The 27,229-nt window shown below is 43.9% G+C and overlaps 1 protein-coding gene across 9 annotated transcripts in view; it reads left to right on the forward strand.

The window, feature by feature from the left end:
* The first annotated feature begins 743 nt into the window (after positions 1 to 743).
* RANBP17 (RAN binding protein 17) overlaps positions 744 to 27,229 on the forward strand; it is a 193,764-nt gene continuing 167,278 nt past the window's right edge. The window contains exons 1-7 of one of the 9 annotated variants that reach the window (XM_083730064.1): positions 744 to 1,016; positions 8,592 to 8,752; positions 9,200 to 9,344; positions 10,661 to 10,807; positions 22,490 to 22,639; positions 24,208 to 24,298; positions 26,276 to 26,442. In XM_083730064.1, coding sequence (XP_083586190.1) covers positions 10,709 to 10,807; positions 22,490 to 22,639; positions 24,208 to 24,298; positions 26,276 to 26,442 — 507 coding nt within the window. In that variant the 5' untranslated portion in view covers positions 744 to 1,016; positions 8,592 to 8,752; positions 9,200 to 9,344; positions 10,661 to 10,708. Of the gene's footprint in view, positions 1,017 to 8,591; positions 8,753 to 9,199; positions 9,345 to 10,660; positions 10,808 to 14,518; positions 14,814 to 20,033; positions 20,103 to 20,207; positions 20,374 to 22,489; positions 22,640 to 24,207; positions 24,299 to 26,269; positions 26,443 to 27,229 lie in introns of those variants that run through there. The other 8 variants (XM_083730069.1, XM_083730067.1, XM_083730068.1 and 5 more) reach the window with 8 other exon arrangements.

The raw sequence follows: 27,229 nt of genomic DNA on the forward strand, positions 1-27,229 counted from the left end.
TTTGGTTATTGTGGAGCAACAGATTTGATCAAAACCTGCCAGCGAGGGCAGAATTCTCCTTCTTTTTGGCTGAAGTTATAGAAAAAACAAGTGCTTTGCATATCCTTGTTTGATTTCTATAACTTAACATGTTTGCAATGCAGTTACTAATTTATGTCAATTTTTGCAGGGGGATTGAGACGTGGTTAAAGAAATGCACACTGCGACAATGTAAAAAACACAGGTCAGGTTCACGAGTAAAGGAGAAGAGGGTTGTTGGTTTTTTTCCCCATGTGGGGTAGCAGTAGCTGCATTCCAAAACTGTGCTAAAGAAACTTGACATTTAATCTTGACTGTTATTGATATGGGGAAGCTGTGATCTGGTGCTGATTTCTCTTTTAAAGCCTCTAGCGTTTGTTCCAGATTCATATTCCAAACTGAAAAGTGGAATGTGACTGTGACATGCTTTCTTTCGCTCGCGCGCTCTCTCTCCTCCTCCTCCTCCTCCTCCTCTTCTCCCCCTTTCTTCTGGCTTGCCTCCAAAAGGTCTTTGCTTCTTGTTGATTACATTCTCAAGATGAAACCCCTGGTGGCTACAGTTTTCCTGGTAGCCCTGATGCAACTTTCTCAGTCCTTCCCCACCTGGTACCACAGAGGATGGTTGAGACTGCTGAGGGAAGGGGACAGCTGTGGAATATGCAACCTGGAACTCTGCCCCGTGCCTACAGCCTGCCAAGCAGGGACCGTGTTGGACTCATGCGGCTGCTGTCCCGAATGCGGGAATGTGGAGGGGCAGATCTGTGACTTGGACGAAGGCAGCCATTTTTACGGGCAATGCGGGGACAACCTGGAGTGCCATTTGGATGTCCGTGACATCAAGTCTGGAGAAATCCCTGAGCCGCAATGTGTCTGCAAGCTGCAGGAGACTGTATGTGGACCTGAAGGGAAGACCTATGAGAACATCTGCCAGTTCCATGAGGCTTATGCAGGAAAGGGGATAAATGCGAGCATAAAGCACAAAGGACCATGCAAATCGGGTAAGGAAAGGCAAAGCAGAGTCTAAAGTATGTACCTGGGGGAAGCTGAGATTTACTAATGGTGATATTTAGCAGCATAATCTAGGGATGGAACAGAGGGGCTCGGAAATCACTCTTTTGGAGTTAAGCAGATGAGCAATTTGTTATCTTTTTGGAGTTTAGATGAGAAATCCTATGTGTGTTTATGCTAAAGTGAGTCCCACAATGTTGAGTGGTGTTTACGTCCAGGTAAGGATATATGGGATTGCAGCCTGACAATGCAAGAAGTTAAACTTATTGACTTTATTGGGACTTAAAGGTAAAGGGTAAAGGGACCCCTGACCATTAGGTCCAGTCGTGACTGGCTCTGGAGTTGCGGCACTCATCTCGCTTTATTGGCCGAGGGAGCCAGTGTACAGCTGACTAAGTCGCTTCTGGCGAACTAGAGCAGCGCACGGAAACGCTGTTTACCTTCCCGCCGGAGCGGTACCTATTTATCTACTTGCACTTTGACGTGCTTTTGAACTGCTAGGTTGGCAGGAGCAGGGACTGAGCAACAGGAGCTCACCCCGTTGCGGGGATTTGAACCGCCGACCTTCGGATCAACAAGTCCTAGGCTCTGTGGTTTAACCCACAGGGCCATCTGCATCCCTTTATTGGGACTTACTCAATTGTAGATTTGGGTTCCCTAAGGACATAGGCACAAGTGTGATATTATGTGATCCTGGAATCAGAAAATATACTCCCTCTTGCATCCAGTTCCCCCCCCCCCTTATTGACATTTTATTAGATAAAGTTCCTCTTAAGGTAACAAACAGTAACAACGAGGAGTCCTGTTCAAAATGTGTCTTCTGAGGCTATAAAACATTGGATGCAGAGTCCACAAAGCTTTTGTTAAAGCATGTAAACGTGTTCTGGACGTATCCTGTGAGATTAACATTGTAGAATTCACATGGGAATTGACAACCTGTTGATCAGAGGGGAGTGTGAAAATGTGAAGCTGAAGAACACAAATTGCCTGCAGAGTTGTAGGTGGGCCATAACAGAGTCCTTTTACCACTATCCATGAATGAAAGGCAGGACTGAAGACTATAGGAATATGGGTAAAAGTATAGAAAAAGATGCTCTTTATTTAATAGCTAAAAAAGTAATCAACATAAAGCAGCTAGGTCCAATCTTAGTATATAAAGTTGAAATTAACAAGACAGCAACACTGATATGAAAGATCTAAATAACCACTGTATGTCAAAGTAGGAAGGTTCAAGCTGAAACAATATATAATGTTTAAAGTCTCAGATCCCCCAAATCCCTTACAGTCTTATGCAGATTTAAATAAATCACATGCAAGGTCGTGTTTCTTTTTATACCGAAGAACAAACCTTTGCATGCAGCTTCACTGCATGTGAAAAACCCCAACGGAAAAGATAACCAAATGGAGAGATTAGTTCTTAGCCTCCTGGCAGCTTTATAGCCTGATGTGTAAATGATTCATTCTTCTGCAATTAGCATCATCGCTTTACAGGATTCCAAGAGATTTAGCACAGCCTTTGGAGTGAGGTCCAAATGGCACACAGTTCCGAAACGGAGCCAAGACGAATTTATGTAAGATTTTCCCATATGTGATTTTCTGCATTCTTCAAAGCATGCCAGTGATCTATAGCAGTCGCATGTGACACTATGTGCACAGTGATAACTCCCAGGCACCCAGTTCATACAGAGGCAACCAGGCGTATTGACTGGCAATGTCAGGGAAATGTTTCGGCAACGCTGGCATCGTCTGTGCCATGCTGCAGGCGCAGTGGTCAAGAGCTCTCAATACGAAAAGCACAGGGATCTCAGGCCAGTCTAGAGGTGACATAAATTGCGCCTGCAAAATGGTAGTATTGCACATGCAGTGAATTTTGACAGCAATTGGCAACGCTTCGTATAATTTTACAGGCTCTTGCTGGGTTGAACTGATCTTCTCCTGTTCCTTGACCTGTGTAGGACAATGTTGTATGTATAGCGGAAAACGGTTTTAGGATTCCATGGGCCAATAAAACAGAGAAACGTAGGGATAAATATCTGAAGTATGTACATGTGTGTGTTTGAGCGTGGGCATGCACATGCACAGAGGAATGTCGTCAGTTTATGTAATGTGAGAGTTTCAAAGGGAAAATAGATAGATCCCTGCAGTGACAGAACACTGGGGTGGCACGCGTGCCCTGTGCCCAGGGGTGGGGCCGGCCACCCACGGGGTGGGGTGAGCCTGGGCAGGACACTCTGTGGGGCCTCTGAGGTGTCTGCCTGCCTCCTCCCACTCAGCCGCCCTACAGCTGAGGGAGAGGCGGTAGGCGGACAGTTTGGGACAGCGTGGAGCCTGCGGGTGCCCAAGCCACTGTGTCACTCGCAGGAGAGACGCGTGGCTCGGGCACGCTGCAGGCCCCGGCGTGCTGGTCCCGGGGGGAGGTTACCGTGAGGTGTGGTCAGAGACCGGTCCTGGGTCGAGGGTCTGGAGACTGTCCATCAAGGGCGAAGCAGGGTCCAAAGCAAGGACCCGGGCAAGGACGGGAACTCTGGAAGAACAGGTCTGGGTGCTGGCAGAAACACGTTTCCAACGTCGTTGCTCCGCAACCTGGGACTGGGCTGGCTGGTCTTTATCTTCTCTGAGGCCAGGGGCGGTCCCGGCCCCCAGGAGACCCGCCTCTCCTGGCCTTAAGGCAAGCACTCCTCCTGGGAGAAACCAGTTCCCTCCGCCTCTCTGCCCTGAGCCTCTGCAGCTCAGGAGAGGCTGGAGGGTTACTGGACCCAGGGGGAGACTCACCTTCCCCTGACAGGGCTGGGAGAGGCGCACCTGTAGGCAATGGGTCCTCAATCACCTCCGGAGCCAGAGTGGATACATCTGGTGTCTGCTCCTGAGGATCCGGCACAGGTGCAGGCGCTTCAGATTCAAGCCCCTGAATCTGAATTAAAGCCCCCGGCCCTGGTGGCGGGGACTCCTGTGCAGGCTGGGATTCCTCTGGTTCAGCCTCTGAATCGGATTCCCAAGCCATCACACCCGGGGTGAGTGCTGCCTGGCATTTTGTCACCCCCCCCCTTAGTGGTGACACCCGGGGCGGCCCGCCCCCATCGCAGCCCCTTCCTACGCCCCTGGATCCCTGTCCTCGGGGAGCTTCCGATCTAAAATGAGGGGTGGTCACATGTCACATTCAACTAGTTTGCAGTCTGTGAACCTGTGCACACAACTAATTAAGCAACATGCTCTCATAAGTATTCACATGTAACATTCAACGGGGACGTGGGTGGCGCTGTGGGTTAAACCACAGAGCCTAGGACTTGCCAATCAGAACATCAGCAGTTCGAATCCCCGTGACGGGGTGAGCTCCTGTTCCTCAATCCCTGCTCCTGCCAACCTAGCAGTTCGAAAGCAGGTCAAAGTGCAAGGAGATAAATAGGTACTGCTCTGGCAGAAAGATAAACGGCGTTTCCGTGCGCTGCTCTGGTTCGCCAGAAGTGGCTTAGTCATGCTGGCCACATTACCCGGAAGCTGTACGCCGGCTCCCTCGGCCAATAAAGCGAGATGAGCGCCGCAACCCCAGAGTCGGCCATGACTGGACCTAATGGTCAGGGGTCCCTTTACCTTTACTAACATTCAACGAGTGTACAGTTTGTGTGCCTTTGTGTGCAAATCAACAAGTGCACAGTTGCACAATTACTTGTACTTGTGTTGTGTGAAATTTATGAACAAGTCCATAGGTAACAGACAGTAGGGGAAATGGGAGGGAGACGAGGGCAGCAGGTAATGAATGTGTGAAAAAACCGTCATCTGTAGTTAAAACAGTTGGTAATTGGGACCAAAGTTCTCATGCTTCCAGTCTCTTCAATCTGTGCAAATATTAATACAGTATCCGCAATAGGTCTTACTTCCTATGATCACTGCTGATTGATATGGCCTAGTTTGGAAGTAACCGACGTGGTACCTTCCAGGTGTTGTGGAATACAACTCCCATCATCCCTGAAGATTGGCCATGCAGGCTGGGCCTGATGGGAGTTGTAGTCCCAAACAACTGGAGGAAGCTACACGGGCTACTCACAGCCTAACTTGTGCCGCTGCGGGGTTCCACTTTGTGACAAAGCCTGTGTGTGCAGAGCTATACAGATGTGGACTCTCCCTCTTCTGATGTTTACACACGATGCATGTGTGTAATGGATTCCCCCTCTTCCCTTTAATCGTGCAAACCTGCTTCATGCATCTAATGCAAGGAGAGGGCTATTGCTGTTGAAGATTTTAAGAGGCAGTCAGTTTGACATTCCTAGAAGTCAGGCGACATAAGGGTTGTTCTGCTCTCCCCACGTCCCCGACTAGTGAGGAATTCCTGGGGAGTTGGTTCCGTGGCTTAGCCTCGATTTCCTCTGAAATGAGAGATCCATTGAGAGCACGGGTGGAAGCAAATGGCACCGCAGTTCTGCAAATATCACATCTGCTGCACCCACTTAAGATCTCTAGAGACAGAGGCACCCCTTCATCACCTACATGAAGAGAGCAGCACTTTTAGCTCTTTCTCAAAAGTCAAATCTGTTCCCTACTTTGTTCTCAATTTGGGGGGGGGGGGATGTGCTTCTTCTTATTTGATGATGTGTTTAAGTGCATTCTCCCCTCTCAGCCAAGGAATGAGCAACCCAGTCAGATAGGTGGGGTAGTAATAGTAGTAGTAGTAGTAGTAGTAGTAGTAGTAGTAGTAGTAGTTATTGTTGTTATTGATGGTGATTATCCTATGCCCTCTTACTTGACAGAAACCCCATTCAACAATCGGACTTCTGAGTAGAGAAATACAGGATTTCAACAACAGATATGCTTTTTCAATTCTGCATCTTCAGAAGCCCCAATCTTTATTACAGTGGTTGCTCATTGAATGTGTTCAAAGGAAGACATTAAATCCACTCCCTCTAGTGGCTGTATGTATACGTGTGTATAGATATATCGCTATAGATATGACATACTATTTATTTATTTATTTATTTTTGAAAACCACATCGACGTCCTTCAGACAAATGACAAAAATTCTACGTGGGCTAGTATTTCACAAATTTAATCTGAACGTGAAATGGAAAACTGCATTGTAATTACATTTTTAAAAGGTGCTCTCCCCACCCACCCACCCACCCAAAAGCATAATGACTTTAATAGCATGATCAAAATGAAAGTTATAAAACAGAATTTAGTGCCCAAATGAACTGGCAGCAACTCACATGGTTCACAGTTATAACTGTCCTTCATGCTGGGTTCAAAATTAACAGCTACCATTCGGAATTAAAGAAGTGTGTGTGTGTGTGTGGGGGGGAAATCGAAGCATCCTTGTAAGCAGATGGGGTGTTCGGCTTCACTGTGTGCAACAGTGGTAACAAGAACACAAACAATGCTTAAAAATGCTTTTTTAAAAAATGCCAGTGTAGCGCTGGCTAGCTGCTGAGCTGAAATCCTACATGCAGCAACCTGCTTTAATCTTGTGGAAGTCTATGGGATTTGAACTGCCTAAATCTGCTCAGGACTGCAGTCTTCTTGGCCATGGGTGGGAGGGAAAATTCCGGGTTCAGTACTTGGGAAAGTCACTCTCCCTCTGCAAGAGGTTCTTGTGAGGATGAAATGCTTTTAGGAGTTGCTTAGAAAAGGACAATTATTTATTGTTCATTCTCCATGCTGTGGGAACTGCACTTGCTGCAGATTGGCTATAGTGCCCTGCTCAAGGTCTGTTTGTTAACATTAAAAAGCCCTGAACAGCTTGGGACCAGGTTACTTGAATGACTAAAGGTAAAGGGACCCCTCACCATTAGGTCCAGTCGTGGCCGACTCTGGGGTTGCGGCGCTCATCTCGTTTTACTGGCCAAGGAAGCTGGCGTACAGCTTCTGGCTCATGTGGCCAGCATGACTAAGCCACTTCTGACGAACCAGAGCAGCGCACGGAAACACCGTTCACCTTCCCGCCGGAGTGGTACCTATTTATCTACTTGCACTTTGACGTGCTTTCGAACTGCTAGGTTGGCAGGAGCAGGAACTGAGCAACAGGAGCTCATCCTGTCGCGGGGATTCGAACCACCAACCTTCTAATCAACAAGTCCTTGGCTCTGTGGTTTAACCCACAGCGCCACCTGCGTCCCTTGAATGACTGCTCCCCCCTATAACATCATCTGGGCAAATTATACTCCTGGCACAACACCCTTCATAATATCATAGGATGTAGTCCCCAGAAAATGGTCATTTCCAGCTGTTGCCCCTGCATGGTGGAAGGGTTTTACCTGTGCCAAATATGAATCAGCAACCACCAGTTGCTTCAGACACCTTGAGATGACCAGACGTTTGCTGACCTATAAACTAGGACCCAGTCTGACATGTTTGAATCCTCTGGTTTTCTGTTTAATGCTTTTATGTGCTTTGTTATGTTGGTGTTCGATTGGTTTTTGGTTGTGTTTTTGTACTTGTTTAAAGATTTTGTTGACATATTGTTTGTTTTTAGTCTTTACACTGCATATTTTTTGAAATATTAAGCAGTTTTCAATCAGCCATTCATAGGGAAAGTTATTTCTCCAGCTCCTTCAGGACTAAAATCTATTAGTGGCTAACACTGGCTCTTATTAGGCCTAACAGATCAGCAGTTTGACCCTGCCTTGATTTTGCAGAAGTGCAAACATGAGACCATTGTCGGTTACCACAGTTCCATCCATCACACATGTACTCCTAATTCTCATGGTGAGAGATGACACAGTCTACAAACAAACAACACAGCTGCAAACCCTGGTCTGAAAAAAACAAAACAAAACACTGATACAATTCCCAAAACATTGTTGTTGTTTAGTCGTTTAGTAGTGTCCGACTCTTCGTGACCCAATGGACCAGAGCACGCCAGGCACTCCTCTCTCCCACTGCCTCCTGCAGTTTGGTCAAACTCATGTTAGTGGCTTCAAAAACACTGTCCAACCATCTTGTCCTCTGTCGTCCCCTTCTCCTTGTGCCCTCCATCTTTGCCAGCATCAGGATCTTTTCCAGGGAGTCTTCTCTTCTCATGAGGTGGCCAAAGTATTGGAGCCTCAGCTTCAGGATCTGTCCTTCCAGTGAACACTCAGGGCTGATTTCCTTCAGAATGGAGAGGTTTGATCTTCTTGCAGTCCATGGGACTCTCAAGAGTCTCCTCCAGCACCATAATTCAAAAGCATCCCAAAACATGTACACAGCCAATTTTATGGCTGGTGACACTTTCTCCCCTCCTTCCTTTCACTCTTGGGACATGCTCACATGGAGATTTATCTAACCCTCTATGAAAAACAGCAAAGCTTTGTGACTTCACTAATGAGTTGTCAGGAGCTGCCAACCGTTGGGGGTTATTGGGTGCATTGAGTGAGTGCTGTGGGCGCCAGTCACAAATTGGCTGCTGTAGGGCGGTGGCATAACACACAATGCTTGTCATAAGAAAACCTCTTTGAGTTGTTTGTTTGTTACAATCAAGTATAAATTTAATGAAACAAGTAAATAAAATAAACAAATGAATAGAATTAGCCTGTGTTGTGAAAGGTGTTTAATGTGACTCTTGAGCATGATGATCCTTTCAATCGTGTCTCTTCCAGCTCCTGTTATTTCTTTGCCACCTCGAGACACCCAGAATTTCACAGGGAATGACGTCATCTTCGGTTGTGAGGTATCTGCATATCCCATGCCGCACCTTGAGTGGAAGAAGAAAGGAAATAAGATGTTTCTGCCAGGAGATGATGCTCATATTTCAATACAGGTATACAGTTTAAAGTAGGTAAGGCGATATAATTACCTTTTCTTTGTGGCAAACTTAGCAGGAGACACAGACCTCTCCCTACAACAAAATGGCGGCTGAAGAAGACATCTAGAATTCCTCACCTTTCAAGGCTGGGAAAAGAAACCCGAGGATTGGTTTGGGAGCAGTGATTTTTAACTTGTTCATAAATGACTTGGAGTTTGGGATGAGCAAATTGTTCTGGCTGGTTTTAAAAAAGCAAACCAACAACTTGCTTGTCCTCCTGCCATGTTGAGGAACACTGCAAAAGTAGTTGCTCCATACATGACAGTAGAACATATATAACGTTGCAATCAAAATCTCAATGATGTAGATTTCATTGACGTCAGTGGAGTTTACATGGTGAAGACGTCATCCTATTTATTATTTGACCTTCATTTGTTTGCTATTTGGCTTTCATTTTCTCAGGCAAGAGGGGGACCTCGGAAGTACAGTGTGTCTGGATGGTTACAAATTCAAGAGATCAAGAAATCAGATGAAGGTGTCTACATATGCCAAACAAAAAACAAATACGGGTTTGCCTATTCATCTGCAAGGCTGAAAGTTATTGATGGTAAATCATTTTATTATTATTATTATTATTATTATTATTATTATTATTAGTCCTTTTTCCATGACAGGGGACTCAGGGTGGTTTACAGATAAAAATAAGAAAAACTAAAAAGATAGAAAAAAAAATAATTAAAAAAAATAACATTGATAGAAATGTATATCTATTAATAATATAACCAGCACGGCGCCAGCCCTTTTATTAAAAACAATCAGTTCCCAAAAAGCCTGCTGGTGGAAAGACACAAAAAGATCAAGCTTTCGGTTGTGGTTGCCTGATTCTGCTAATAGTAACCCAAATTGTTCATTTCAAACCGGTATGTTTTAGGTAGGGAATCTATGTTTCAGTGGACATAATGGCTTTTTGTAACCTTTGGTCAGTGGCATAAAATTAAGAAGTGGTGCTTCACCGCAGGGTTTGGCAGCGCAACATTTGAAAACTGAACTCATATTTGAATGTAGTTGATGTCTTTCCAATGTCTGATTAACTCACAATATTTTTGTTTGAGGTGCAATTTCCACTCTCCCATTTTCTCCCTCTCCCCAAATATGAAGCGGCCCTAGGCTATTGGACTGTGTAATGCAGTAGTGTTTGCTCTGACTGGCAGCTGCTCTCCAAAGTCTGAGCATAGCTGTCAACTTCCAGATTTGAAAATAAGGGACCAGCAGCCTCGTAAATAAGGGATCAGCAGCCAAAATAAGGGATTTTTCAGGCACAGGTATGTTCAACTTCTGAGCCCCTCCGAGCCAAAGGCAGAAAGCCCAGCCAGCAGCCAAACGAAGCCTCAAGCGGTGGTTCCCACAGCGCAGCAACCCGGCAAAGGGGATGCAGCAAGGAAAACCACCGTCACCTCTCCGCTGGGAAGTGCTGAGCAAAGGCAAGTCCCCAGGCAACGCGGCGGATTTGATCAGCACAAGGCATGCAAGCTCCACCCCCCAGTCGTTCTTAGACTCCTTATTGTGTGAGCAATGCAGCCAAGCAACACAGTTGGAGCCTCCCTCCTCCCTGGCCGGCAGGGAGGGAGGGAGGGAGAGGAGCTGCTTCCTTTGAAACCCAGGAAATTTAAGGGATATCATCAATAAGGGACAGCAGCGGGACATGGCGCTGGGATAAGGGACTTTCCCGCCAAATAAGGGACAGTTAACAGCTATGAGTCTTGAGGCACAGTCAGTCTGTTTCCCAGTCCTGCCACCTGAAATGAACCTGCCCAGGAATGAAACTGGGCCTCCTGCAGGCAAAAGAGGGCCCTACTCACTAACCTATGGCCACTCCCCAATTACAAGCTTAATTGTTAACACTATATATGCCTTATTCTGCAGACTCATCATTAACTTTCCAGAATATTCCTGGCAGCTGGAGCACAAGCGATGGCACAGATTATGGAGACGATTTTGATTCTGCTGAAGATGAGGAAGAGGCAGAATATGAATCTGGAGACTATGAAAAATGAAGCAAGTTTGGATTATGTAAGGGGTTGTTATGTGCTGTTGCTTTCAAGTTCCTCTGTTTCGCTTGTGTGATTTGCACTGTCCTGAAACCTCATATTATCACAACAAAAATGTGTATCAAATTCTAGAAATGATCACAGTGCCCTGAAGTATACATACCATTTCAATCACACGTTTCTAATTTTAAGCCTCCATTGTATTTATTATATTCAGAATCCTGCACACTGAGAAAAACCATAGTGGCAAAATATATAAACATTGCACTTATCAAGATCCCTCTACAATTCATTGTGTGAGATATAGCTCTCTGTCATACAGCTGTAGGGCAGGAAAGTAACATGAGGACTTCACAGCCACAGTAAGTTTTTGAAGACCGATGCTACCACATGATTGCTGTCCAGAGTGCAACAAGAGTGGGACAAAAATAACCTGGAACATTTGTGGGTTAAAAAGTTACAGGATTTCAGCAGGAAGTTACACTGATTGGAAGTGCAGTAGTGCGACTATTTTTATTGCCCTGATCACTGGTAGTTGCATATTATTTAGTCCCCATGCAAAAGGGAAGAAAACCCTTTCCAAACCCAGTGGTACCAGCTGATTCAGAATTGCTGCCATTTTTATAAAGAAGTGACATGCTGCAGGGGTGAAAGGCAATACTCTTCAAGCTTTTTTTTCTGTCGGAGAAGCTGAAATATTCTGGGAATTCCCATTATATGCTGAAGGCCTGTAAATTGGCATTGTTAAAACTAGAATACCACATCTTTGTGGCATGGAAGTTAATCAAGCAAAGTGGTCCCGTTGCAAGTGAATTTTGCTATGGTTTCAACAAACAATTTTCCATGTCTGAAGCATTCGTGTTTCATCTATCACAGTATGGATTTATTTCAAGGTCAGCTTCACATAAATAATTCAATCTAACATTTTAGGGTAATCTGCAGCACAAAACATTTGCCAAACTACAGATTGCTTATTTGCAAATAAATGTATTTAAGTCTAAGGACAACAATTAAATATTCATAAGCACATAATATATAAGGCAATACTGGTGATAAGTTCCTCTTTTTATACTCTAAGGACATCTCAGATCCATTATAAGGGTAGACCTCCTTTGGAGGTGTGAAGTTTTAGCTCACAAGCCTTTTGAATGCTGGAAAGTAGGACCTGGTCATACTAAAGCTGGTGACAAAATATCACAATTAGCATAATTAAATCCTCCTTTTACTTCCAAACGACTCCAATTGTTCAGAGCCTATCTAGGAGCAAGAGAAATCACTAGTTTGCCAGCAGGTTGACTCAGGAATTTCACCCCTCCAGTTTATCTCAGAAGCTGGCTGCCCAACTCTAGTGCACTTTCCCCTCCCTTTCTTTCAGGATTAAAAGAGCACATTTGCTTGCTTGCTTTGGCATTAGAATGAAACGTGCCCTTTGGAGGCCTAGTTCTCACAGAAAGCACTAAAAAGAGGCAGGCAGGTAAAAACTTTCACAAATGCACTTTTCCCAGCAGTTTTGCAAATCTCTCAAAAAGGTTATCCACATTTCTATGTCCCCACCTGATTCTAAAACTGCAAGCAATATCTGGTGTGAGTCTCTTGGACAATTGTTGTTCAGTACTCAGGCAGAGGCTCAAAGGTCTCAGTTTCAGCAAATCTCCTTCTCACTAACCATGTTCGGGCATTTGTTAATTGTAGCCTGGAAAGGCCATGGGGCCTGTCCCTTCTACATCTTCCTGTCTTGAGCCATGAGATCTCAGGGAGATTGAATGGCCGTTTGCTTGGCTGCAGTTTCAGTCCGCCCCACAACCAGGATCGCTGACTGTAGATACAATAAATGAGCTGTGATGGTTAAATCAGCGCCAGGGATGTTCTGCTCCAGACTTCAGGTGGAAGAAAACTTTGGAGTGAATGTTCCTTCATGCAAAATAAATAAATAAAAATCATATATATATATATGGGGAGGGGGGACCCGGCACAGAGACAACTAAATGTCAGGGAGAAGAATTTGAGTCTGGCTTCCTCCTAAGGAGTGGTTGCGCCAATTTGACTATTAATGTTCTAAGCCCACCACTAATAGTTGCAAGAAAGGCGGTGGTTAATATTGACTGAAGAAGGCTGGCCTTATTTATGTAGGAACTGTAGGGCACTGGGCCCATCAAAGACATCACAACAGCCCCCATTACTGATTGTTTTGTTTTAATTTAAGTGTGTCACTGGCAGGACATGTGTGTTGCATACAGAAAGTTGAAGTTTCCATTCTGACTGTCCCAGCTAAGGCACTAGGCTCTCTCACACATATTCCATATTCTCCCAAACTGAGCATTACTTAAGCCAGTGTGATGTTGCGGTTAGTCTAGGACCAGGAATCTTGAATTTTTCAGATACACCTGTGCACATCCGCATGAATTTGAAATTCTGTCTGTGTTCGGCTACCCGGAGCTTAAATACATGACCTTCTACACAACCTTCCACACACATGTATTTGGAGAGGTTCCCTAACTTGGCAGAAAGAGAAAGGACCTGAAGTGCAGGACAAAACTGTTATCCGCCCGCATTTTACATTGAAATACGGGACAATCCTGTATTATACAGGCCTAGGCAGTCGCAATCTCAGAGGGCCCCTCGCAAATTATCTCCTAATGCGTTTTTGATTTTACCAGCCAAACCAAATCAATATTATTTTGAACCCCCAAAAGGCCCGTAGGTCGGCACCTATTCTGCCTGTTTGGCAACCCCCAACCCTAGCTCCCTAAGGTCCAGAGACCTTGTTATGAAAGCGTGCCTTTCGCACACGTATCATAGGGGGCAGGGCTGTATTTAGGTTTGATGTGGCCCTAAGCCAGGGGTAGGCAACCTAAGGCCGGTGAGCCAAATGTGGCCCAATTGCCTTCTCAATCCGGCCCGCAGACGGTCCGGGAATCAGCGTGTTTTTACATGAGTAGGATGTGTGCTTTTTTTCAAATGCATCTCTGGGTTATTTGCGGGGCATAGGAATTCGTTCATTTTTTTTTTCTCCAAAATATAGTCCGGCCAACCACAAGGTCTGAGAGATGGTGGACAAAGGTTGCTGACCCCTGCCTGAAGCTACTGAAGGTATATGTCCAGCTGTCCTTTGTCAACAACAAATTGTCACTATTTTTTTCTGTTGAATACAGTGATACCTTGAGTTAAGTACTTAATTCGTTCTGGAGGTCCGTTCTTAACCTGAAAATGTTCTGAACCTGAAGCACCACTTTAGCTAATGGGGCCTCCCGCTGCCGCACAATTTCTGTTCTCATCCTGAAGCAAAGTTCTGAACCTGAAGTACTATTTCTGGGTTAGCAGAGTCTGTAACCTGAAGCATCTGTAACCTGAAGCGTATGTAACCTGAGGTACCACTGTATATGCTTATGTGGTAATTGATGGACCTAATAGGCATCTAAAGCCATTTGCACATAACAAATAGGAGCCTACACAACACAAAACACTGCTGCTGGTTTTATTTTATTTCTTTATCTTACATTTTGGAAATGTACATCCATATTTTTTTTCCTTTACATTTTTGGGGGCCCCCAATAGAGTGGAGCCCTAAGCTATAGCTTGTTGAGCTTAAATGTAAATCCACACTGATAGGGGGTCAACTCCTGGGAGGGGGTGTCTCCCCCCCAAAAAAAATATATTTGAAGGAGCTGCCTCACCCCGCCCCCAGGTTGATGGACACTGCCATTCAAATGGCGCGCGTGTGCCGTGACACGTGACCAGTCCTGTGGGCGGGGCCTAACCTGCCCGCCTGTCATTCCGTTCAGGTCGGCGCCCTTGACACGCGTCGAGTTCAAACGAGGCCAGATAAGGGGAGGGGATTTAAAACACGCGCGGAAATACTTCAGAGGGCGGCGAGGGGCCTGGTCTCTCTCCTCCCTCCGCGGTGCTCCCCTCAACCCCTTCCCCGCCGCCGCCTCCTCTCGCTCCGCCTCCTCCCGCCGGGCCTGCCCTCTCCTCCTCCGGCCCGGGCTGCCCTCCCGCCCCGCTGGAAGATGGCGCTGAGCGGCCAGGTCAGTGGGCGCCCCGGGCGGCGGCGGAGGCGGCGTCGAACCCGGAGCCTGACCGTTGCGTGGCCGGGAGATGGCTCGTCCCCACGGGGAGCGGGACTCGGGGGGCGGGTAGGCCGCCGGCCGAGCAGCCCCGGGGGGAAGGGGTGGGGGGCGGGCGGGAGAGGAAGGCTGCCCCACCGCCGCACGTCCGTTGGGGATGCTGCGAGGAAGAGACGCCTGCGGGGGGGGGGGCTGCAGGCATCGTGTGGGGCAGGGAAAGGTAAGGGGGGGGGGAAGGATGTCCTGACAGGATTTCTATATGTACACACACACACACACACACACATGCCTTTCAAGATAGAGGGATGTCAACTATATATCTATATCATCTATTTATATCTGTGTATATATATAACTGTAGTTACAGGTAGGTAGCCGTGTTGGTCTGCCCTAGTTGAAACAAAATCCGAAAAATTCTTTCCAGTAGCGCCTTAGAGACCAACTAAGTTTGTTATTGGTTATGAGCTTTTGTGTGCTTCTGAAGAAGGGTGCATGCACACGGAAGCTCACACCAATAACCAGTGGCGTAGCGTGGGTTGTCAGCACCCGGGGCAAGGCAAGTAATTTGCGCCCCCTAACCCGTGGATTTGCGCCCCCTAACCTGTGGATTTGCGCCCCCTAACCCTAACCCCCAGATGTTGCGCCCGGCTCCCCCTGCACCCCCCACGCTACGCCACTGCCAATAACAAACTTAGTTGGTCTCTAAGGCGCTATTGGAAGGAATTTTTTTGTTTGTTTTATATATAAGTGTGTGTCTTGGAAAGTTACATGTGCGTTTGTGCAACTGTTTCTGTGTTTGTTTTATATATAAGTGTGTGTCTTGGAAAGTTACATGTGCGTTTGTGCAACTGTTTCTGTGTGCCATGAAAGACGCAGGTGCGTGTATGTGTAATTATTTGTGTGTGTCTTGAAATACACCTATGTGTTTGTGTATAACTTGTGTGTGCCTTGAAAGACACGTGTGTTTGGATATAACTCTTTCTTTGTGCCATGTATGCATGTATAACTGTGTGTGTGTGTGTGTGTGCGCGCCTTGAAAGGCACACACATGTATGCATGTACAGTGGTACCTCGGGTTAAGTACTTAATTTGTTCCGGAGGTCCGTACTTAACCTGAAACTGTTCTTAACCTGAAGCACCACTTTAGCTAATGGGGCCTGCTGCTGCTGCTGCGCTGCCGGAGCACGATTTCTGCTCTCATCCTGAAGCAAAGTTCTTAACCTGAAGCAATATTTCTGGGTTAACGGAGTCTGTAACCTGAAGCGTATGTAACCTGAAGCGTATGTAACCCAAGGTACCACTGGATAACTATTTGTATGTGTTAGGAAAGACACAAACGTGTATGCATGCATGCATGCAGAGAGCATGTGGCACCAAACTTGCAAAGTTATGGTATCTTCTTTATCCAGATCAAATTTAATATACAAGTCCACCCCCACCTTTTTATATATTCTATTTCAAGCAGCAAACAAAACATTTATTTCTCAAAACTGTGAATTTCGAATTACACATAACACCAGTGTATTTTGGTTACATAAGAACAATTGTTGCCTTCATGGACAAATATCCTTGTTTGACACTCCTAGATAATTGTTTGGTTTGGTCTTTCTTTTCTCTGTTTCTGATACTCTGTTACAGCTGTTTTTCTTGTTTTATATCCATTGGGGAAAAAATAAACAAACTCCCACCAGATTATCTCTTACAACTTTAAGTCATGTCTGAAATCTATTCACCACACATTGGGATTACTGTAGCTGCGTAAAGCATTAAAGCCAAGCTCAACATCAGTTTTTAACCTTTAAATCTCTAAAAAGTTGGGTCTGGGGTATTTTAGGGAATGTATTTTCCTGCGTTATCTCACCCCTGAGAAGTGAGATAAGTGTGAATTCCATTGTCAAGGGTGGCTTGATTGGCATCTACTGATAATGGTTGTGACTCCTTTTCTGTAGAAAAGGGAAGTTTGCCTGATCTATGTGCTTGACTCTTGAGCAAAGCAAGAGGGAGGTGGGTGAATCCTCAGTGAAATTATAGCCAAATCCAGAGCCCTGACAGTTTTTGGGAAGTGTGTATGTGTTGGGTGGTGGTATGCCTGCCCTAGACTCCCCTTGTTGGGGGGAATAGGTAGGCTTTAGATCCTGTTGATATGAAGCTTCTCTCAATGTGTCACCATGAAGAGTGAGGTCTGCAATATCAGCTGCCCTTGGAAGAGCAGTTAATGCTCAGACTGCTGGAGCTTTTGAACTCCGGTTGTATACTTCTGATATCATCTCCTGGCTGGCTTTAATTATTTGATCGGTGTTGTTTTTATGGAATCTGTTGTTTGAATTTTGCCCCTATGCTACCTTGGATTGAAAGGTGGCTTACAAATACTTGTGATGATTTCTTTCTGTCCATTAGAGGTACGAGGTATATAACACTACTTGGAAGTTTGTATTTGCATCATGACTGCACTCATGCAAACAATGAGGGGACATATTGGGGCCTATAGTTAATGCATATCTGAGCTTGCGGAAGGTAGAGAAAAACACCCTTTTGGCTGGTGACCAAGAATACCTATGCCAGTCCTTGCCATTTGGGAACAGAAAAGAAAAATAATTGATATCTATTGGGTAAAAATTCAATTGTTTATTTCAGTTATAGGACATATTTACATATTCAACAAAATCCCAATTATTTACTCACTTCTGCCTAAGACAAGGGTAGACAACCTGTTGCCCTTCAGATGTTGTTGGCTTACAACAGCTATTATCTGTGATCATGAATGGGGTTTATGGGAACTGGAATCTAGTAACATCTGGAGGACCATATCTTTCTCATCCCTGCCCTAAGAGTATAAAATGGACATGCTGGACCAGAACACGAGCCATTCTAGCTAGCCAGGTACCCCTTAAACCTTACAAGTAGGTAAGAAGGTGAAGGTATCATTCCTTTCAGCATGGAGGTTCTGTTTAGCTATCATGGCCAATAGATGCTAATAGACATCCCAGAAGGAGATGTCTAACTCCCTGTGAAAACAATATGTTGTTAGGGTAGAGAAGGGGCAGTGTTAAGCACTTTGTATTTTTATGTACAGTGGTACCTCAGGTTACATATGCCTCAGGTTACATACGCTTCAGGTTACAGACTCTGCTAACCCAGAAATAATGCTTCAGGTTAAGAACTTTGCTTCAGGATGAGAACAGAAATCGTGCTCCGGCGGCGTGGCAGCAGCGGGAGGCCCCATTAGCTAAAGTGGTGCTTCAGGTTAAGAACAGTTTCAGGTTAAGAACAGACCTGCAGAATGAATTAAGTACTTAAGCACCCCCCACGCTACGCCACTGCCAATAACAAACTTAGTTGGTCTCTAAGGCGCTATTGGAAGGAATTTTTTTGTTTGTTTTATATATAAGTGTGTGTCTTGGAAAGTTACATGTGCGTTTGTGCAACTGTTTCTGTGTTTGTTTTATATATAAGTGTGTGTCTTGGAAAGTTACATGTGCGTTTGTGCAACTGTTTCTGTGTGCCATGAAAGACGCAGGTGCGTGTATGTGTAATTATTTGTGTGTGTCTTGAAATACACCTATGTGTTTGTGTATAACTTGTGTGTGCCTTGAAAGACACGTGTGTTTGGATATAACTCTTTCTTTGTGCCATGTATGCATGTATAACTGTGTGTGTGTGTGTGTGTGCGCGCCTTGAAAGGCACACACATGTATGCATGTACAGTGGTACCTCGGGTTAAGTACTTAATTTGTTCCGGAGGTCCGTACTTAACCTGAAACTGTTCTTAACCTGAAGCACCACTTTAGCTAATGGGGCCTGCTGCTGCTGCTGCGCTGCCGGAGCACGATTTCTGCTCTCATCCTGAAGCAAAGTTCTTAACCTGAAGCAATATTTCTGGGTTAACGGAGTCTGTAACCTGAAGCGTATGTAACCTGAAGCGTATGTAACCCAAGGTACCACTGGATAACTATTTGTATGTGTTAGGAAAGACACAAACGTGTATGCATGCATGCATGCAGAGAGCATGTGGCACCAAACTTGCAAAGTTATGGTATCTTCTTTATCCAGATCAAATTTAATATACAAGTCCACCCCCACCTTTTTATATATTCTATTTCAAGCAGCAAACAAAACATTTATTTCTCAAAACTGTGAATTTCGAATTACACATAACACCAGTGTATTTTGGTTACATAAGAACAATTGTTGCCTTCATGGACAAATATCCTTGTTTGACACTCCTAGATAATTGTTTGGTTTGGTCTTTCTTTTCTCTGTTTCTGATACTCTGTTACAGCTGTTTTTCTTGTTTTATATCCATTGGGGAAAAAATAAACAAACTCCCACCAGATTATCTCTTACAACTTTAAGTCATGTCTGAAATCTATTCACCACACATTGGGATTACTGTAGCTGCGTAAAGCATTAAAGCCAAGCTCAACATCAGTTTTTAACCTTTAAATCTCTAAAAAGTTGGGTCTGGGGTATTTTAGGGAATGTATTTTCCTGCGTTATCTCACCCCTGAGAAGTGAGATAAGTGTGAATTCCATTGTCAAGGGTGGCTTGATTGGCATCTACTGATAATGGTTGTGACTCCTTTTCTGTAGAAAAGGGAAGTTTGCCTGATCTATGTGCTTGACTCTTGAGCAAAGCAAGAGGGAGGTGGGTGAATCCTCAGTGAAATTATAGCCAAATCCAGAGCCCTGACAGTTTTTGGGAAGTGTGTATGTGTTGGGTGGTGGTATGCCTGCCCTAGACTCCCCTTGTTGGGGGGAATAGGTAGGCTTTAGATCCTGTTGATATGAAGCTTCTCTCAATGTGTCACCATGAAGAGTGAGGTCTGCAATATCAGCTGCCCTTGGAAGAGCAGTTAATGCTCAGACTGCTGGAGCTTTTGAACTCCGGTTGTGTACTTCTGATATCATCTCCTGGCTGGCTTTAATTATTTGATCGGTGTTGTTTTTATGGAATCTGTTGTTTGAATTTTGCCCCTATGCTACCTTGGATTGAAAGGTGGCTTACAAATACTTGTGATGATTTCTTTCTGTCCATTAGAGGTACGAGGTATATAACACTACTTGGAAGTTTGTATTTGCATCATGACTGCACTCATGCAAACAATGAGGGGACATATTGGGGCCTATAGTTAATGCATATCTGAGCTTGCGGAAGGTAGAGAAAAACACCCTTTTGGCTGGTGACCAAGAATACCTATGCCAGTCCTTGCCATTTGGGAACAGAAAAGAAAAATAATTGATATCTATTGGGTAAAAATTCAATTGTTTATTTCAGTTATAGGACATATTTACATATTCAACAAAATCCCAATTATTTACTCACTTCTGCCTAAGACAAGGGTAGACAACCTGTTGCCCTTCAGATGTTGTTGGCTTACAACAGCTATTATCTGTGATCATGAATGGGGTTTATGGGAACTGGAATCTAGTAACATCTGGAGGACCATATCTTTCTCATCCCTGCCCTAAGAGTATAAAATGGACATGCTGGACCAGAACACGAGCCATTCTAGCTAGCCAGGTACCCCTTAAACCTTACAAGTAGGTAAGAAGGTGAAGGTATCATTCCTTTCAGCATGGAGGTTCTGTTTAGCTATCATGGCCAATAGATGCTAATAGACATCCCAGAAGGAGATGTCTAACTCCCTGTGAAAACAATATGTTGTTAGGGTAGAGAAGGGGCAGTGTTAAGCACTTTGTATTTTTATGTACAGTGGTACCTCAGGTTACATATGCCTCAGGTTACATACGCTTCAGGTTACAGACTCTGCTAACCCAGAAATAATGCTTCAGGTTAAGAACTTTGCTTCAGGATGAGAACAGAAATCGTGCTCCGGCGGCGTGGCAGCAGCGGGAGGCCCCATTAGCTAAAGTGGTGCTTCAGGTTAAGAACAGTTTCAGGTTAAGAACAGACCTGCAGAATGAATTAAGTACTTAACCTGAGGTACCACTGTACTTTGATAATCATCATCCAATAATCGTCCTTCATATGAAGTTGCTCTTACTAGGGTAATGACTGTACCTTGACATGCACTCTGCTTACAAAGGGTAATTAAAGATAGCATAATTTTTCACTAAGAGCAGCTCAGCCAACATTTCACTTTGTTTGAAATCTGTTTAACCAGATTACAGTGGTACCTTGGTTTAAGAGCAGCTTAGTTTATGAACAACTTGGATTAAGAAAGCTGCAAACCTGAAAGTAGGTGTTTTGGTTTGTGAACTTTGCCTTGGAATAAGAACATGTTTCGCTTCCTGTTGAGTGTGTTCCATTTGTAAATTGAGTCCCCCGCTGCTATGGGAAAGCATGCCTTGGTTTAAGAACTGACTTCAGGAGTGCATTAAGTTACTAAACCAAGGTATCACTGTACATCCACTTTGTTAGTTTTGTCTTAATACTCCTACATCCCCAGTAATACGTGAATACTCCTAAGTTTTATGGTGATGAGATTCAAGCTTACTGTGTTTTAACTGTGTGGACACAATGTGTTTTCCTAACTGTTATTATATTTAACCTGTATACCTGAGAGAGGAGGGAGTCACAGTGTATTTGAGCAAAAGTTATTCATGCACCTTGATTCTTCCTTTGATTAGGAAGGATATCCCACAACTCACAAGTGGTGAGGTGGAAACTAAATTTATATTCTTTCTTGGTAAGTGGGAAATAAATGGTAAAGACCAAAAGCAGCACTGAAAATATTGATTATTACTCTTAACTTTGCCAGCTTTCTTGTTTGTTAAGCGCAAGAAAAAATATTGCTGATTTAGATGTTCAAGGAAATTTAATTGCTTGTGCATGATCTTCCATTTTGGATCTGACAAATAATCCCTGTTTCCTTTGCACATATGCTACTTCAGTGCTAGGATATTTTTCTTGGGTGATAAATGAACAAATTACTTTTGAGCTGTGAGTAGGAGGATTTGGATGAGCATCCCCTGTGTCCTTCCTCCCTACCCCTTGGCAGTGGCTTAGGGATACTTCATTATTTAAACACACAGGGTCGTACTTGCAGTGTTTGTGCATTTAACCAATGTGATTTCAAGTTTATGCACTTGGCTAAAAAAAAGCAAGGTGGGTGGGTGGGCAGTAGGCTGGGAGGAAAACATAGGCAATTCCACATGCAATTGCACTTGCGTTTGGAGGTGCAGTTAGAGTGTGTGTGTGACCTTAGGAGAGTATTACAGGCCATTTTCCAGTTTTAAAATGGTTTTTTTTGACTACATGCGATTGTGGTTTTATGTGCTGTCTCTGGAACATAACCCAAACAAAATATGTGAGTTGACTGTACCATATTTTCTCAAGTCTAATGCACCATCAAATCTATCATGCACCTCAATTTTCAGAACCTTGAAGCCAAAAAAAGTATTTGACGGTGAATGTAAACGTGCCATCGAATCTAATGCGTACCTTAATTTTCGCAACATAATTTGGCCAAAAAAGGGTGAGCATTAGATTCGAGTAAATATGGTAGTGATATTCAGGAAAGACCCATTGAGGTAAATGGTATTAAGGTAGTTATGAATATGACTTATTTGGATACAGCCCATTCTGACTTTCATATTCTATATCAATGTGCATGAATAAATAGTACTGTGAGGATATTAATGGAGGGCAATTCATGTCTGATTTTTACCCCCAGCAGAGTCTGGCAGAGCTAGAAGTTCTTTGTAAACAGCTCTACGAGGGGACAGACTTAGCACAGCGAATACAAGCAGAAAAGGTGCTACTGGAGCTTATTAATAGTCCTGAATGTCTTAGCCAATGCCAGCTTTTACTGGAACAAGGAACAGTAAGTGCTTTAAACTTTATTATCTAAATACACATTCATTAAATGCCTATCCTTTCTCTGCTTTTCATAAACAGTAGTGTGAGATTTGAAAGTACTGATAATGAACTTTTGTAGATTAAAAGGAGATTCCCTCCAACCCCAGTGAAAATAAGTTGGCTGCAACGTAATCATTGGAGGTGCTTTTTCTTCTGCTTGTTTTGATTTTCAAATGATCCCCCCCCCCCAATTATGGATAAGGTTTCTACAAGCATTAATACTTTAGAAGAACATAGCAAACATGTCATATTTATGCATAAGTTAGGAGTTAATCAGGCTTACCATTCCACATGATAATGGCTTGGTTTACACGAATGAAACACCATATTTTTCGCCCTATAGGACGCACTTTTTCCCCTCCAAAAATGAAGGGGAAATGTGTGCGCGTCCTATGGGGCGAATGCAGGCTTCAGGAGGCTCTCCGCAAGCCTTGGGAGCCCGCGGAAGTTCCCGTCGGGCTCCCTAGGTTTGTGGATAGCAGCCTGCAACTTGAAGCCCCGGGCTTCGGTTCCCCGACCTGGTTTGGAGGCTGGCGGTGGGGAGAAGCACGCTTCTCCCTGCCGCCAGCCCCACAAGCTCGGGGGACAGCGGGGAGGCGGAACGCCGCCATCCCGCTGTCCCCCGACCTGGTTTGGGCTTCAGGCAGATATCCGCAAGGCGTGGGAGCCTGGCGGGAAGTCGCGCTGGTCTCCCAAGGCTTGCAGAGAGCTGCCTGTTCTGGGGGCTGGGGTCAGGGGAAGCTCGGGCTTCCCCCGCCCCAGCCCCGCACCTGGGGGGGGGAATAATTTTTTTTCTTTATTCCCCCCCCCAAAAAAACCCCTAGGTGTGTCCTATGTGCCGGTGCGCCCTATGGGGCGAAAAATACGGTATTAGCTCCCTTGGGTAAAATGGTGAAATCATTCTAGACTATTCAAGTTTATCAGTCTAAAGCTATGATCTGACAGATCAAATCTATGTATTCAGGTTGAGCATCTCTCTTCCTGCTTACGGACAGGGAAAGAGTCCCCTTAACTTATAGAGCTCAGAGGCAGAAGGGGCCACATTTATGCAGTATGAAGTCTGCAGTAGGGTCTGAGAGTTTGGACTCAATGTCCTTCAGCCACAGGCAACTTGGTCAGTGATGAGGGATGGTGGGAACTGTAGCCCAAACCATCTGGAGGGTACTGGGTTGTTGTTGGCAGCCATTTGTCTTGAGAGACAATGGAGTGCATCTCCTGGGATGAAGTCAAATTGCTGTGTTAGCAGCACTGAAGTGACCTCCCTGGGGTGCAAGCCTGGGCAATGTGTATGGAGGTCCTGGGCTGCCCAGATGACAAACTCCTCTCTTGGCCTCGCTGATGTTGCTTTAGTTGTTCTGAGAGAGCTGTAAATTGTATCAAAATGCACACATCCAAGTAAGTAGAGAAAATTTGTGACAGCAAGGTTTTAGGAGATGTATTTCTTGTTACAAGATTATATTTTTGGATGTTATCTAAGGATTTTTTAAATGAATAGTTATTACTGCCACCTGAATTGTGTGCATTTTTCTCTAGACCTCTTATGCACAACTGTTAGCAGCAACATGCCTCTCAAAACTTGTGTGCAAAACACCTCCTTTACCTGTTCAGCAAAGGATGGACATCAGTAAGTATTGCTTATTCCTTTCAGTATTGCAGTAGGGTATTTTGTGAGTGTAAAATTCAAATTTCAAATTGCCCTAGTAGTTAGTCAAAGAGTTTAAGATTGCCAGTCAGAATGATTTTAGGTGTTCTTCGTTTATAGCTGCTATATACTTTATCATTCTTTGAAAAACTGTTGATGTTTCTAACTTAATCTAAAAATCAGATTAAGATGCGATCCGGAATTTGTCTTGTCCTTTATTTTTTATGGGACAAAATGTGTAAACATGTGGGTGTGTTTGTATTGCATGAATTAAAAAGCCTAAGAAATTGATCAGGAGCCTAGGTACATGTATGTCCTTGTTGTAAATGCATTTATTTTAAACTGTCCCATTGCTTTCAGTAGTCCTGAACTCAAATACTTTTAGGTCTACTCCCTTAACTAGGTTTGATCTGTCAAACAAATGCAGCAGCAGGCATCTTCTTCATCTCCTTAATAACAAAAATAAAAAATAAATATGAATATATGTGCTAACAAAAATTGGCTTCAGTTTCTCCATATAAGATATATTTTTATTTGGGTGTGGGCATAAGAGTACAAAATTCACAAATATCTGTGACTCTTTCGTAATTAATGTGGTACATGCGTGCTTGGGTATCTGTACCTTAGTATAAAAGTCTTGTAAGACATGACCGTCAGTATTTATTGAAATGATCTAAAATATGGACTGTTAGTTTATCAGTTAATAACAAAGGAAAAGTATGTTTTATCTGGGGTATTTTGGAGAAGTCAGCTACATACTGAATTGTGCAGCAGCTTCATCAAAACCAGCCCATTTTGTGATTGAGGCTCTTGTTTAAGTCTAAGCTTAAGTCTCCTTCTTCTTTAAGGAACCTATGTATGTGGGGTTAACATCAAATATTTGCTTAGCTCTTTAGTCTTCAATAATAAAGAGTTTTGCTAATAGTACTTGCCTGTAGTTCTGGTTCAGGGACTTAACATTTAAGGGAGACAAAGCCATATTTGGATCTTTTTTCTGAGGCATGCTGTCATGAGCATGTTGCCTACTTGTATCAATGAGCTGATTAAAATAAACAGAACATCTGGAGCTGATACGGTTGCTCAGCTAATTTCTTGTTTAATACAGAGACTTTTCTGACTCCCATCTTCACAGATTCTGAAATAATATCTCCAAGTAAACCTGGCACCAAGCTGGTTAGGGCTCATTGATAGGCAAGAGGCTTTAGAATAAATGGGGGAAAGTGAATACTTGTAAAGGGGGAAGAAAAGATTTATTTATAGAATGTTGTAATGAAATAAGCCTTCTAAGAAATTAAAAAGCAAAATAGCACCCTGACATAGCTAATCAGGTAGTCAACCAAAATAATAGGGCACATGGTGATTGATTCCAGTTGGCAACTGGAACCTCAGAAGGTATGGCATACACAAGTTTCTTGCAGGGTCTTGTCTGCCAGGAAACACCAAACAGTTGTGGAATCTTTAGAGAACTAAAAGTGAGTCTGGTAAGCTGTTCCCATAACCTTGGTAGTTTTGATGAGCTATAGCAGAAATAGCCAATGTACTTGTTCTGTAACACCCATTGACCCTGTCCAGTATGGCCAGTGATTTGGGGTGATGGAATCTGTAATCCCAACAAAGACAATCAGGCACTGTTTTGGCTATCCCTGAGCTTTGGTTTTGGCATGGACAGCATGGAAGCACTATGCTTATGAACAGCACTGGACATTTTTCTTGTACATTCAGCTGGCATGTTCGGCCTTCTCAAAAATACTATTTCTTGAGTAATTGTAATTTAATAATAGCACTAAAATACCTGCACTTGCCTTTGAAGCATTTAATTAGGAATATTACTATACAGTTTTCAAGATCTGGCCTTCTGGAGACTCAATCCGTGTATTTCTCAATAACAATATAACTTAGAACAGCTTGATGTATTGAACATAAAAAAAATTTGATTTAATTTTTGGTATTTCGGTACAGGAAACTACATATTAAACTATGTTGCATCTCGACCAAAACTGGCCCTTTTTGTGATCCAAGCTCTTGTTCAAGTAATTGCTAAGATCACAAAGTTGGGTTGGTTTGATGTTCAGAAAGACCAGCTCATCTTTAGAGACATTATTGCTGATGTTAAAAAGTTTTTGCAGGTAAGAGAAAGTGAACATGACTGCTTGTTAAAAACATTTCTGTATTAAATATAGTAGTCGCATATTTTAAATGTCATATGATCCTAAGGAGGAGACACAGAATGGAGAAAGTAGTTCAGTCAGCTGCAAATTGTACGATTAAGAACTACCTGAAATACAAAAGAAGAGCCGACTTAAGGCGGAGACTATTTATGACTTTGTCGTGAGAACTGTGCTGTAGAAAATGATGCAACTGGATGAAAAATGGATGCAAAAATGTAGCATTGAAATAGACCTCTTGCTAGTGTAATGTTGCATTGGCACTAAGGAGATGTATGGGGCTGCCGGGGAGGTGATGCTAAAAACAGTTGGTTGCATCTCCTTTCAATAATTTCTGCTCTGTACTTCCTCCATGTCGGTCCAGCAGTGTCTGGGGTTGTTGCTGAATGGAGCTAGCTTCTAGTGCTGAATAAAACAATGATGTGTCATTTGCACCAAAGTTTCCTTTGCCTGTTAATAGTAGGGGCAGCATATGTAGAGACTGGTGAATGAGAAGGCTTTTGTATATACAGGAAATCCACATGCATATGAAGCCCCAACCAGATTTGGCAAGCTATGCTAACCCAAGTACATAAGAGGGGATCCATTTATTGTATATTAAATATTCTGTTTTGTGTTGTTTGACTCCAGCTCCCATCATTCCTGACCTTTGGCCATGCTGGCTGGGGCTGATGGGAATTGGAGTCCAACAACATCTGGAGGGCCATCCCTGCTATAAACTCAAACCTTCAAGAAATAACAAGAGTTA

Source organism: Podarcis gaigeae, assembly GCF_964106915.1.
Source record: "Podarcis gaigeae genome assembly, chromosome: 3".
In the NCBI taxonomy this organism is placed as follows: domain Eukaryota; kingdom Metazoa; phylum Chordata; class Lepidosauria; order Squamata; family Lacertidae; genus Podarcis; species Podarcis gaigeae.